General features: G+C 36.0%; 1 protein-coding gene across 1 annotated transcript in view; it reads right to left on the reverse strand.

Annotated features, from left to right (window-relative positions):
• Nucleotides 1-15,434, reverse strand: part of MALRD1 (MAM and LDL receptor class A domain containing 1) — a 285,717-nt gene that overhangs the window by 58,384 nt on the left and 211,899 nt on the right. The window contains exon 32 of the mRNA XM_075728156.1: nucleotides 13,726-13,927. Coding sequence (XP_075584271.1) covers nucleotides 13,726-13,927 — 202 coding nt within the window. The remainder of the gene's footprint in view (nucleotides 1-13,725; nucleotides 13,928-15,434) is intronic.

Consider the following 15,434-nt stretch of genomic DNA (forward strand, 5'->3'; position numbering starts at 1 on the left):
TCAGATAATTAATTATAGTAGCACATAAAGATGTTACAATTGAGTTCATCATCAAGAATTTGTATATAAGGCCATGATTCTGCCAAGATACCAATGAAATGTATGGAAAGTCACTGGGAAAACATATTTCTCTCTTTATTGATATAAAACTGGTATTGTTAAAAATAGAGCAAATCTTACGCAACAGAATTTTTTAAAAAATGAATTCTTTTATATTTTTAGTTTGCACTTGCCCTGGATAAAGAAAAGTAAGATTATAGTAGATAGCATTTTTTTTCTTCCTGTTACTTCTGACTCTTTTCCTCACAGTGCCTAGGGGGCATTTAGGCAGCGAAAATTACTTAAGCTGCAGTCAGTTCCATTTTGGCATGCACTTTTGTTGTTGCATAGTCCAGTTTTAGTTTTTCTGTGTTTGTTCTGATACAGTGAAAATTAACCCCATGCAGTTCCAATACATTTGACTTTACTGTGGTCGCTTGTTTATGTTGCAGGAAAGATTGCATTTATAGCACATTTGTGAGCATTTTTGACCCAGATTAATTCCCTATACCTGTCATATTCATGATATGTTTGCTAATAGTTTTCTACACAACTTTGTTTTCAGGAAAAAAAAAAAAAAAAGAAATCCCCTCTTAAATTCCATAATGCTTGAATGTCTGTTTGTTATGAATCTGGTCTTGAGTGTTAAAATTTCTTTGGGCTTTTGTAGCACTGATCAGTTTAGCCTTATGGTCCCAATCATATGAAGCACTTATGCATGTAAATGATCCCATACTAAATTCAGTAATTAAGCAAATGCTTGAATGCTTTATTGAATGGGGGATTATTATTATTATTATTATTATTATTATTATTATTATTATTATTATTATTATTATTATTATTATTATTTTCTATCACAATTCCATATTGTTGTTAGAAAATAATATGTAGAAAGAAGTTTCTCCTCACTTGCAGGCCAATTATTTTAGAGTGTGCAATATTCATTGAGAGCAGTGAAGATGTCTCCAATTTATACTAGAGGTTAAGTTAGGGGTAAAGTTAACCAGGGGTCTTGTTGAGGTCTGTTTTATGTTTTCAGTACATTAATAAAAATCCAAAGTGATACCCCGAAATCAGCAAAATAATTTTAGATCAGGACAATAAATAAGATGATAATATACCTCAAAAACCGTAAGAATATCACCTTGCTTATTAACTCACATTATGTATTAATTAGTTCACATCTGTTCGGTTTCAGATACAACAGGAAAATTGTGCTCTGGATGACATTATATAAAACATTATGATCTGCCGAAACTGTACTCCCAAGTTCAATCTACTTACTTTACATAAAGTAGGTTATAGATGCTTTTTTTAAATTATAAATTAAATGTCCTGGTAAAATTTTTGAAAATTTATAAGACATGAATTCATATATAGCTAACATTTAAATCTGCATAATTAAGAATATGCAAATGTAGAAAATCATTAACTAATTCCAACTGAAAAGAAATCTCAAGCAACATATTAATGCAAAACTAATTGCTTGCATACAAAGCTACTGTCTATGTAATTATTTATATTAAGCTTATCATTGCAGTATCTGCTACTGACATGTTTCATTCTAAAGAGTGAAAAAATTCATTCTGTTTCCTTGCCACTGGGTAGAATTGAACTAAAATGTTAACACTGCAGTGTGGTTTGCAGTGAAAAATGAGCTGGCACTAATGAGAGACTTATCATAAATACCCTCCATTGCGCTGAGTTACACAGTGGCATGCTCACCTGACTCAGTCATAGAAACTAAACTTATGCATCTACATGAATCTTATATCCACTCTTGTAGGTATATATGAAGGTTATGTAAACAGCAGAAGCTGAAGTGTGTTTTTTCAATGCAAATTGGACTACCCATTTGTGGCCCCCGGGCCATTTCAGTCACTTAAAATCATTAGATTCGACAATTGCCTAATGCTGACATGCCAAAAAAATATTTCCTTCACCTTTTTCCAAATGCAGAAAAGATGTTCCCAACTCAGCACTCATCTCCTGAGTGTTGTGTGGCTCTCATTTTCAGACCACATTCAGGAGTGGAGGAGATATTGTACAGGTCACTTTTTTAAAAAGCAGTATCTATTTGAAGCTGTTTAAGGATTTGGAGATAAATCTACTGAAAATGATGTGTTCTAAGGAACACAGGATAAAAGCTTAGCTTTCTGTATCCAGGCTGCATGAGCACTGAAAAGGAAGACTGGAGATCCTTAGGAATGCGTTCAGTATTTGCACACAGATGAAAAGCAAATTAATCAAAAACAATTTCAGAGAAAATAACCTCTGCTCTGCGGAACACTGAGCCTGGATTTAGATCTGCATGAAAAACAGTAGCAAATATTTGATGTTCCATTATAGCTAGAAGAATCAAAATTTTTTTAAGTAGCAAGCTGAGGACATGTCCTTATTTATTTTACTTTGCATTCAGTGTTTCATTATGCACTTATTTTTACCTTGCATATGGCAAATAACCAAAATTAAAGAAAGGGTTTAAAAATGTACATATACCATCTACTTGTACATCATAAAAAGACATTTTAATTCGGTCCTAAAATCCTTTGTGAAACCTACTCATGCAGCTGTGCTGGGTGAGTTATGACCTAAGGACCAAGAAGTGCTCCCCTATGAGCATCCACACACTTTGAAGAGAAATTGGGTAGTTGAGGTAGAGACAATAAAGCAAATATCAGACCAGTGTGTAAAGCAAACCAAATTTTGTATGTCCTGCTTCATGAACTACAATAACTACAGCTGAATATACCTGTATTTCATTGTTGTCAGATAAAATGCTTGCTTCTAGATATATTTTTATTTCAATGTGCTAACCATCAAAACATCTGTTACATTAAATAGAGCTCATGAGCTGATGATTTGGGAGTAAGGAGCCTTTACAGTATGAAAAGTGTTAAGTCAGTAAGTGCCCATTGTCAAGGACATAATTACATATTTGTGAGAGAGGGATTTATTAAAAGCTTGGTATTGTTTGATGAACATTTTCTGTACACATATGCATTGTTGTACTATTGCCTTTGTCATCCACGGAGAGTACTGATCTTGTTTCCTGACTGTATGCCAAACTTCGCAGGTTGGCACTGTAAACATTTTGCCCATGAATCACAGGGATTCAGTCACAGGAAACCACAGAACTGCTATTACCCAAATGCTAATATAAAATAGATGTTTGTATTACATAGTCATTAGCACAGCCAGAAACACACAAAAATGCTTAATTTGAATGAAACAACACCTCCATGCTATCCATGTCTTTTCTGCCTCTCTTGTTCAGATACCTAGACCTCTGGCGCAGAGTAGGTCTCCATTTATATTTATACATCACCTGTAACAGTGCTTTCTAATTAAGACTAGTAGACATTGGCATTAAAGTCAACACTAGGAAGCATGAAATAAAGTTACCACATGCTATTATGCAGCATTAACTCAGTTGTATCAGAGCTTGCTCTAAAGCCCATTTAGGTAAATGGGAAGACTCATTGATTTTAATGGGCCTTGCATCAGACTCTTGAAAAACTAACAACCTGTCTGATATATTTGCATAAGTAATTTGCCTACTAAATCTAATAAAAACACTGGAACTATCAACTGTAGCTAAAAGAGGCCAAAAATAACCCCCTCCAACAGTTTTCATTACACAAGAGTATAAATTAATTACAGGTCCAATCCAATGCATTAATTAAGTTGAAATAAGTGGCAGTCCTCACTTTCACTTCAGTAAACATTGGATCAGGGCATGAAATCAGCCCATTCAAGGTGGCTGCAAGGAAATAACCTTGTTAAAAAAAAAATAACCAGACTAAAATTGATCAAATACAATCTTTCTGTGAGTCTTTATCAGTGTCAATAAAGCTTCTGCTAGAAAATAAAATGTTACTTTCAAAGCTAGTAAAAACACAAAAAAGGGGGAAATTGAGTCTGGCCAATTGAATCTTTAAATCTCTTCCCCTCCTGAGAATACAGAAGTATGGGGCAGGGTGCTGAAAAAGATCCCAGAGACCCTGTTACAAAGCCAGAATTAAAGAAAACAGAACTTGGCCCAATGAATTCCATTTTATATGTCTGTGCAGAATTGTGCAGAATTTCTTTTAAATGATCACAGTTTGCTAACATAAAAACATAATGGAAAACAGACAGATTTACCTTCAGTAAAATGAAGCTATGATTTATAGCTTCCACTCAGAGAACTACCACTTCTGGCTGGAGCACACTGACAACCTGTGACAGAAATATGGCAATATTTGTCATATTTCTGCTAAGAACAGTCCAGGAATTGCTAGCTATGCCTGCTATTTCTTTGTTTATTTATTAGGGACAATGAAGAACTGGAGAAACTGTGCAGCTTTAGTTTCCAACAAATGAGGTGGGCTGGACTAGAAGATGGGTTTAGAGCAGAGAAAAGAGAAGTTTCTTGGAATCAGCACATTTTCATAAGTGGGGCGGGAGCACAACACTATACTAAATAACTTATTTCTCAACTTCTAAAGAAAGGTAGCTTCTACAGGTACCAATTTACTATCAGCTGAGAAGGGCCTTGAAGAAAACTATGGTAAGCTCCGTATAGTTTCTGAGATAAATCTGAGCTTTGTGATTTACTTTTATTGAGGAGATAAGTTTTACATAATGAAGAATGAGTATTTTCTTCTCTCTAAGATAGTATAATGAAACTATTTCATTCTTTCATTCCAAAAATTATTTCTCTTTATCCCTCCAAGGAAATATGTTGATTTTTATGAACTAACTTAGCAAGGCAAAATATCATCTCTGTGATTTGAGGCTTGCTTTTTTTTTTTTTTTTTTTTTGGTGTAAACAGATGGGGTTTGGAGGTTCAATATTAATGAAACTATTTTAATACACTATTAATAAAGCCAAAGATTTTTAATTTCCCAAAAGGTATCTAGCTTGAATCAGATGATTGCGGTATTCTGTACAGGTATAAGAAGGCAGAGAGAAACTGAAAGATTTGGACGGACGTATTATATTTATTTATTTAAACATACATGACATAATTGCATTCAGAACTTGCCACTAATTATGCTAGTTTATATAATGTAACTATCTTATTCTAAAATTATTCCCAATTTCCCTTCCTGTGAAATCCACAAAAAATAGTGACTTCACTGCCAGCTAGGTCTGTGTACTGGAAGATACTGAAATAGGCTGAAGAACCTCTCTCAGGTACTATGCCCCAGATTGTAAATTTTACTCTTCAGAAACACAGAAATGCCCTGTCTCTGCCAACCAGTGAGAATCTAAGCCATATTCTGATTACTTTCAGGGAGAAACTAATTAACTAAAGAAAGCATTCACAAATATCCCTGGTATGCCCAGTCCTCTATCACTGCTAATCTTGTTTTCCTCTTCCCCTCCTCTGTTTTTACAGGCAGCCTCTCCCAGCAGCTCCCCCTGAATAACCTCCTGCCCTTGAGGAAAGAAACTCCCTGAGATCTCAACCTGAGGGAGATTTCGGCTTCACTGCAAGCACGAGCAGAGAAGCTAACAGTGATTCCCCTGGCTCTGCAACTTAAAGAAATCGGAAGTTAAGTCTCCTCTACAGAGTTTTTGCCTGTGATCTAACACTGCAGTATCAGCAGCTCAGGCAGTTAACCCTTCCAGTATCTCCTAAATTCTCTGTGAGTTTCAGGGATGGGTCATCGACTTGGTCTAAGCCTTTGTCAGATGAGTTCTGTTCCACCGCAGAATTTTCTCACTATTGCTTCACATGCACGCATGCACGCATGCACAGCCTTTAGCAAGACTCCCTCTGCACCACTGGGCTATTTTTTTCCCAAACACCACACACACCCCCACTGTACTTTTTGGGTTGTTGTCTTTTAATTAGCTACAGGTGTCAGTTATGATTTTCTTACGAGATCTAGTGAAGTGGGATCTACTAAAAGTGACAGAGAGCATACAAAATTACCTGCAGATGGATGGTTTCTAGGCTGTTTGGTTATTTGGCTAGTTTGCCCATAATACTTTTGCTCATCTGCCAGTTTAGGGTCTGGGCAGGAGAAACATTTTGGCCATTTCATATTTTGCTTTTTGTTTCAATTCAGGATTCTTTATTTTTATGACTCTGAAAACCAAAAGATTTTGAACACTCTCAATCTAATACCCAAAATTATAGAGGGTTTTTTATTTCATTCTTTTTTTTAGTTGGCACATAGATAACATTAGTCTATAAGAAGTAATTATGGAGGTAGTTATCAAACATTTTTAAAAATATTTGGACACTGTAGCTGTGTGCTGTATAGAAAAACTCTTCCTAAAGATAAATAATTCTGCATTCAGAGGTGTATCTGAATAATGTGCACAGAGAAAACAAAATATTCAGTTATCTCCCATCAGGGATTTCTCTGTATTGGAAAAAGAAGAGGGAGCTCTGAGTAAAATAGTATTCAATAATGTGATTAAAGATTATGTTATTGTATATAAACACACAGATCCTCTTGCAAAGCAGATGGAAGTCTGTGGCAGGAAGAACAGGGAAGTTTTGTAGGCAATCAGGATTCAAAAAGTGTGTTCCATGAAGCAGAGATAAAATCGGGAGAAAAAGTCCTCAATATATATTATAAGGGAAACAAATAAATACTAACTACCCAAGGTTTTATGAAATTAACATTTGCAGGCATATTACCTTTGCCCTATGGTTTCTAATCTGAAATCACAAGGGGATTGACATCTGAAGAATGGCTACTCACTGTTTTCTGAAAATTAGATACCTTTAAGATACCTAAAGAGTACACCTAAAATTATAGTATCTCAGACTAATTGTTGATTTTGAAAACTTTGTCCAGTGACCATTAGCTCATTATCCACACAGGTTTGGTTTTGGTTTTTTTTTTTTTTTTTAACTTTTTCTTTATGCTATCTATGCTGTATGGAATAGTCTTCATAGTCACTATTCTGTTACTAAGTTATTTCAATGAAAAAGCCTTAGGAACAATCTTCGTTCTGCTATGTTTTAATTATAAACACTGAGAAAGTTTGTGTTAGAAGATGTCAGTGATAAAGTCCATTTTCTTCCACCTTGAACAAAGAGAGAGTTCTGTCCCTTTGGGACACTCTCCTTCTTCTCAGCTTGGTCCCCGAACCTGCACCTTTCACTCCTTTTTTATATGGTATTGCATATTGATATTAGACAGAGCCTAATTCTGATGTTGTTTGGATATCAATGGAAATAGTTTTGCTCTGAAAGAACTTCAGAATTGGGCCTGTCAGGCATATATCTTTTGTGAGATCTGAAACTGCAGTATGGAGAAGTCTTGAAGAAATCCTACCCACCAGACAGAAGAGTGAATCACTAAGATTTAAATGAAATTTTTATACATTTCAAGACCTAAATGGGAAAGCATTCAACAGCTTTTCTGTTCATGAGACAAGCCTAGATTCATACAAGTGTTAGCATATAATTTAATTCCTGAATATTAAAAATTTCCCTGATATTAAAAGGGGAACTGACAAGTTCAAGGGTAAAACCCCCCGAGGATCACTATGCTGAGAATACTTACGGCTCAGGAAGACCCTGAATTACAAATGGCTGGCAATGGGGAAAGTATCAAGGGAAAACAGTAAGTGTAACTCCCCTTTTCTTATACTCTTTCCCAGGCATCCATAACAGTTGGAGACAAGTTATATTGCTAGCTGGAGCTTTTCCTTACTTATTATGACTGACCTGAAGTTCTGAGTATATCTATCTTAAATTTTGTGATTGATGTATCGTTTCCTTTATCTCAGCAATTCTTTGCAATATCAGCTCTTCTAGAAAGTTAGGAAAGTTGATCTATAGGAATGAATCTGCCTGTCTCTCATTACTGTTTTATGATGGCTCAAAGAAATTGAAGACTCAGTTTCTGGAGGATATTAGGTTTTAGGGTAGTGGGAAGCCTTTGTGTGCATTTTTAAAAAACCCTTGAAAGTACTAGGTGGCTTGGGCTTGAATGTAAAACCAAATCCAGTCTTGTAATTCACAGATTCTGATTTGCTGCTTCTATTTGTTTCCTCATGACAAGTGAAAGCTTGCTCAATGTAAGGATTATTTAAAACCTTTACAGCACATCTAGTTTGTGTTTTGCTACAGAGCAATGGGAAGACTTGGGTGAGTTACGGCATGTCAAAGCAAACCTTTCACTTAAGTGAAAGCCATCAACAACCACTGAAAATTTTACTGTACTTCAGGACCTAAGCAGCAAATATGACCATTTTGTTGGTTACCTATGCAGTGAAGTCGAGAACTATGACAATATTAGGAAAAAAAAAAAAAAACCAAACCACAACAGCCTGGGAAATAGCATTGATTTTTGCACAATTCCACCATGATTAGATGACACAGTGTTAGAGACAACATGTTCTGTCTGTGCTGAGTGTTTTGCATTATTTGATTTGCCCTTTTATCTCCAAAGTATCCTTACATAATGATATTTTCCACTGCAGACAGATCTTCCAGGTGAAAGCGAAGCTGCAGTAGGGTGTGAGGGGAAATTGTAACACTGGCAGTCCTTCCTCATGTGTTAGGTTGATAGACTAAAAAGACTTTTTTTTTTTTTTTAAATGCTTTTTTAAGGAAGAGGAAAGGAATGGATGAAAAAGAGAAGCACATGAGTAGAAAAGCTTTAAAATAAAGTGATGAAGGATGATAAAAAATAGTTCACAAAACAGAAGGAAAGAAGGAAAATACTTCCGATAGCACTGAGCAGCTGCAGGAAGTAAACTATGAAAGCAAATATAGGCTAAAAAAAGAAATTAAAAACTACAAAATGATAAAGAAAGGTGGAGTAGAAGATTATTTTCTTTGAATTTTTAATTATTTTACTAAGCAATGTTAATACTGAACCAGTGATAAACACTGGAAGCATGACTTATGGTGGAAAAGCATATACTGGTTTCTCAAACACTCTAGAGCCTAGGGCGCTGCATGATGTTTGCACTCCTGTTTATACCCAAGATGCAACCCCAATATTAATCTTAAAGTGTCAGAACTATTCTTTTTAAATAAACCAAAACATAAAGCAATTACTTAAAGCAGTACTATTTAGAGGTATAATTGCACAAAGAGCTGTTGCTGAAGAGGGGCTAGCAGGTAAATTCACTGTGTGAAGGGGCTGGAGTAGCAGTCAGTGCTGACTTTGTACTAAGATTTACCATCTTCCAGCAGATCTCCATAAGCACAAATATTTTGCTTGGGTGATCTCCGCAAGAGATCACGAAATATATTTACGATTTATCTGTTTCTTGAGAATATTTCCCCAACACATGGAAGTGCTGTGTAACTAATACCTCACTATTTAAATTACACAGACTTTGTCCATCCAGTTTATTTCTCCAGTAATGAGTGAGTGACAAAACATAGCATTCTCATTTATATAAGCAGAATACAGTTTGGATGTTAGGCATCTTTGGGTTAATGCTGGGATTTAAGTTAGGTAGAAGCAGAAATTTTAAGAACTTCTGTGATGCCTCCTATTTCAGCTGAACTAGAAAATGCCATGAGACATGTATTAGTGAATACAAAATCTAATTCAATATTTCAGTATTCTTGGTCCATCTGAAACTAGAAATGGAAAAGTTTTTTAACTTTTATTTTTTAAAAATTAAGATATTTAAAAATAAAGTGATTTTTAAAAAATCAAGGTATTACTTAAAAGTTTAAAGAAGATGGTTAGAACAGAGTAACAACTGAATTCTTTGGTCCCTAAGATGCACTAATTCCTGTAATTTAAGATCTTCACACACCTTTATCAGCAGAAAATAAAGGACCTTGAAAAGTGGTAAGAGTGCATCTCATTTAGCAGTTGATTCTGAAATAAGCTAGATCCTGTGCCACTGACAGCTGGCACTGCAGCTCTCTCCATGCATGGGTGTCAGCTAGAAGTTACTTCTGCAATAGGCCAGGGAGTAGCTTGACCACACGTAGTCCAAATGTTCAGAAATATTCTTGGATCTGTAGAAACTCTCATGGCTAATGAGGGCTGACTACTTAAAAAAAAATAAAAACCTCAGCTGAATTAAAGCTGCTGCTAGGGCCTTATTGCTTAGAGCTCCCAACCAGCTAAATTATGATTGCTTCTATTTAGAACATGTTGCCTCAGGAAACACAAAGTAATTAAAGACAGGCTGAAAAATAATAATACCGAGAGAGGAAAAAGATCTGCAGCAGCAAAGCTATCTTCTGAAAAGGAGACCATTACACAAAACCTGTACTGCAGACCATACACTTTTCTTTGAGCTAAGTCTTTGAATAAACATGATGAGCAAAAATCAAAGCAGGACTGGCAGTAGTGTAGGTAAACTTTCCCATCGTTTTTGTTAAAGGAAAATGTTCTTGCTCAAATATGTACAGGGCAGTGATTTTATACTATTTGCAAGTAATGTCTTCAAATTTTACCATCTGAATTTTTAAGCGGTTACTCAGAAACAATTATTAGTTAAAAAATAACACCTCCTCCTAAGTAGCTGCTCTTTGTCAGGAACAATATTAAGAAGTCAGAGATAGGTTCTTCCTTCTAAACTGCTGAAAGTCAGTGCACACTTTAACAGCATCTAGATATTATTTCTTGTCTGGAGAGGAGATTATATATTATCACAAACTCATTAGGACATTGCCTTCCTTAGATAATTTTTTTTTCTTTTTTTTTTGAGAAATACACACCTGGGACAATGGTAAGAGTGACTATAAAACTGGAAGAGGAGGATGGATGGTAGAAGAAACTGGCAGAATTGTCAGGATGCACATACAACTGTGGAGTGGTTGGTGGAGGCAAAAAATGTGTGGGGAATGTAAAAATAGGATGCCTGAAATCAGATGCCTGATTAAATGAAGAACAAGAGGTGGCTTAGTAGAATTTGGAACTGTGGAAGCATCAGGATTAAGGAGGATACATCTAAGATGGTACGTTTAATGCAAGCTAAAGGATATGAATGAAGGTATAAAGAAAAAAAGTGGTAAAGATAGAATACCCTGCACTTGAATTCCAAGTAATGGATTTAAATGAATGGAAGATGATCTACAGCAAAGTAAGGCAGAGGGATCCAATGCGACAGGAATTAAAAAAACATGACAAAGACCTCCTGTAGCCTGCAACGTGGCAAGGTTTGCCAGCAGATGTTTTTCCAATAACAACTAAATGAAAAATCATTTTCCAATAACTAAATTTTTGTATATATTCAGAAAGAACTAGCTAATTCACAGAAGAAAAATAAGGTGAGAGCTATCAGAAAGCATGACCTTCAGAGCTTCAGAAAGTCTCTGAAGCAGATTAACATAGATTTGGAAAGATTGGGGGAGGGTGGAATTTATTATGTTCTTCTTTCTTTCTAATACATTTCCTCAGGTATCCATTATTGGCCATACTAGAAGACTTGCCTAGGCTGCATTTAGGTAATATAATTTATGCCAGTCTTGCAAGAGCATAAAGAATAGACTTATAAAGAACAATGTTTTGTAAAGAATTCATGTACAGACCCTTCCTATACCTCCAGAAATCACAATAAAAAATACGTAGAAATTGTCTGGAACGTACAAGTGAATAAAAAGACAAGTATCTTGCATTTAAGTTAAACATGTCAACTGTCCAAGAAAAAGCCTGTTTATTTTTCAGACGAGACAATAATGATGAGACAATACAGAATAGAGCAAGATAAACTACTATTTCCATTGTGTAAGTATTGTAGCTTGTAAGAATTAATTCCAGGCTGATTGCCAACTTACCATACAAAGGAATATAAGTTGACTCCTGAAGATGTCTGCCTCTTCTGCAGCTGGGCAAAGAGCCTAGATGACCAGCTAAGACTGTCTGATTTATTTTTAAATGGTTGCATGTAGATAAGGTATGAGTTTTTTACTTATCCAACAAACTGTAAGTAACCAATATAACTCTAACAATTTTCTAAAATGGACAGAGTGTGTTACAAGTTAGATACTTTAAAGTATTTACAACTGGAAAACCTCTGGAGAAAAATAAGGTGATTAGAAAATGTTACTCCATCAGAATACCTTATTTCTATAGTTATGATTATTTCAGGATACCTTAACATACACTTTCCATAAAAGATTTTTTCCTTTCTCTGAATTCATGCTTATTCATAATAAATAACCAAACTAAAAGTTCCATTAAAAGTAGAAAATTGATTTATATACATAGTTGGAACATAGACTTGGGTCTTCCAGTTAATTACAAGTACATAGAATATATAATTTGAAAAAATTCCCTTTCTATTATGGCATATTATCCATGAAACTGCCTAAGTAATTCTTGAGGTATGATTAACAAAGGTGATTAAGATAATAAGGGTAGAACAAGCACTTGTTTATATACATGGTCTGCAGCATATTGAAGAACATTCCAAAATAGTATTTGCCTGAGCCTATTGGTGGTATTATTCAGAGTAAATAAACAAAACTTTCGTTGAGCTTGAGTTTGAGCAAATGCCACCTGTGTGAACATATATTTCATTTTCAGCCTTAGTCAGCATGTGGTTAATTCTCCAAGGAGCTGCTTACTCATCACAATAAAAACCAAAAGCAAACAGTTTCTTGAACAGCATGACAACTATTTCATACACAGACTATCCCGTCTGAATGATAAGAGCTGTATAAATAGAAAAAAATGTTATTCAAGAACATTTTTATAACATTTGTATTGGCATTTATTTAGCTATAATCATTCCTAGTTGGTCCTTATGAATGAAGATCTACACAAAAAGTTTTCTGTTTCTTTGGTTTTCTTCCCCCTTTGACTCTTTAAAATAAGGAATGGCCAATATTCCTATCAGAATCTGTATTTGCACACATACTTAATTTTTTCTTCTGATAGTGTATCATATCCTATATTTCTTTTGCAGATTTAACCACTGCCTTTCTCACAGAATAAACATGGCATTATAAGGCCATGTTTAAAATTTAACTCTTTTTTTTTTTTTTTAACACAGTTCAAGTCTCATTGCTTGTGTAGCAGAAATGAGATTGTAAATTCCCAAAGAGCATGGCAGTGAGGTAATTTTGCTATACGGCAGAGATATTTTATGAAGAGAGCAAAGATAAAAGAACTAACCATTTTCTTTTTTAAATAATTGTGAACCACATTGATACTCATGAAACTCTTCCATCCCAAACTAAGGTCTTCTCTGACTGTTTTCATACAGAAGAAAACCAATACAGTTGAGTGATGGTAGTTCCCTCTCAAACATGGTTCATAAAAACACTAACAAGCCCTCGACATCAGTAATATTCTGAGTTGCTATAATTACTCATATGTTCAACTACCAGTTATAGCACGAATCTGTCTTTCACAATCCATGGGCAAATATCTTTATTCAGATACTACACTCAGCCAACAAACAGCAATCCCTCTGATAGGTATAATGGCTCCTTCCCCTTAGGGAAAAATGCACTGGTTAATTATTTGCCATTTGGGTCATACATGATAAATTTGATCTTTCTTGCCTTTGCACATTTTTCTTTCCCTTGAAAAATATATACTTTGCATTATTGTGCTGTGCCCATTTCTTTTCTACAGTTTCTTTGGAATGAAGTAAAAGCATAGCAATGTTGCAATAATTTCAAAAGAAAAATTCTGGATTTTGTTAACTGTGATATACATTGATATATGAAATCCTACAATTTTCCTCTGCCCTCTGGAAAGAAAATGTGTATTGTAAATATTTGTGTAATAGCATACCTCCATCAATGCATGCTGGGATGAAAGAAATGTCATCAAGAGCAAATTCTGTGGGTTCACTCCACCCCACTTCAGCTTCGAAGGCAACTCTGAAAGGACTGTTACTGGAGAGAACCACGTTTGCATACATCCATTTGTTTTCTTCATTTCTACTAGAAGACCACATAAGAATATCCATTCCATGTTCTTCAGCTGTGTATACCTGTTGACAATGAAACCCAAGAGGTACAACTGAACCAGCATTAAGCAATGGAGGAACGCAGCTAGCTAGAGTAACAGCCCAAGCCCACTAGTGCAGCTACCTGCCTGGGTAGTACTGGCCCTCTTACATATGGTTCAAACTCACATCTTATTGGTGATGACCAAATATTACTGAATACTTTTTCTAATGCTAGTTCAGCTGCAAATAAGAAGCTACTATGAGAACAAAATAAAATAAAAAGAACTGCTAATACAATCACTAAGTGGAAAACTACAGACAGTTTTGGCCTGACATATACAAACTGATGAGTAAGGACCTAACCCTAAATTCATCTAAACATTGGAGAAAAGAAAGAGTGAGAAGGATCTTGAGCTATCCTTTCATCTCTAAAAGGTGACTTGCTTTTAGTTGATAGACTGGGTGAAGATTTTAGAGATATAAATAAAAGGCTTAGCCTCTAGGGATTTAAGTCTGTTGTCTGTACAAGCAATTTATAATACAATATATATATAATACAATGTTTCAGGCTGTCACAGTAAATTAGCTCAACTATATTTAGCAACACCATAAATAAAAAATAAATAAAATCACGAAATAGTGAAAGCAATGACAGTGAATGAATTAATGATTAACCAACAACTGATGAATTAACGCCAAGCACAGGACAGTCTGGAGATTATGCAGGTAGTTTCTCTTCCCTCTCAGGTGTCCAAAATCTTATGAAATCTAAAACAGGTGTTCCCCAGGGCTCTGTTTTGGGGCCAGCCTTGTTTAATATCTTTATCAATGATCTGGATGTGGGGATTGAGTGCACCCTCAGTAACTTTGCAGATGACACCAAATTGGGTGGGAGTGTCGATCTGCTGGAGGGTAGGATGGCCCTGCAGAGGGATCCGGACAGGCTGGACCGATGGGCTGAGGCCAACTGTATGAGGTTGAACAAGGCCAAGTACCGGGTCCTGCACTTGGGTCACAAAAACCCCATGCAACGCTACAGGCTTGGGGAAGAGTGGCTGGAAAGCTGCCTGACTAAAAAGGACCTGGAGGGGTTGGTCGACAGCCTGTTGAACATGAGCCAGCAGTGTGCCTAGGTGGCCAAGAAGGCCAACAGCATCCTGGCTTGTATCAGGAATAGTGTGGCCAGCAGGAGCAGGGAGGTGATTGTCCCCCTGTGCTCGGCACTGGTGAGGCCACACCTGGAATACTGTGTCCAGTTTTGGGCCCCTCAATACAAGAAAGACATTGAGGTGCTGGAGTGTGTCCAGAGAAGGGCAACAAGGCTGGTGAAGGGTCTGGAGCACAGGCCTTATGAGGAGCGGCTGAGGGAACTGGGGTTGTTTAGTCTGGAGAAGAGGAGGCTGAGGGGTGACCTTGTCTCTCTCTACAACTACCTGAAAGGAGGTTGTAGTGAGGTGGGTGTTCATCTCTTCTCCCATGTAGTTAGTGACAGGACGAGAGGAAATGGGCTCAAGCTGTGCCAGGGGAAGTTTAGGTTGGATATTAGGAA

This window comes from Pelecanus crispus, chromosome 2 (assembly GCF_030463565.1).
Source record: "Pelecanus crispus isolate bPelCri1 chromosome 2, bPelCri1.pri, whole genome shotgun sequence".
In the NCBI taxonomy this organism is placed as follows: domain Eukaryota; kingdom Metazoa; phylum Chordata; class Aves; order Pelecaniformes; family Pelecanidae; genus Pelecanus; species Pelecanus crispus.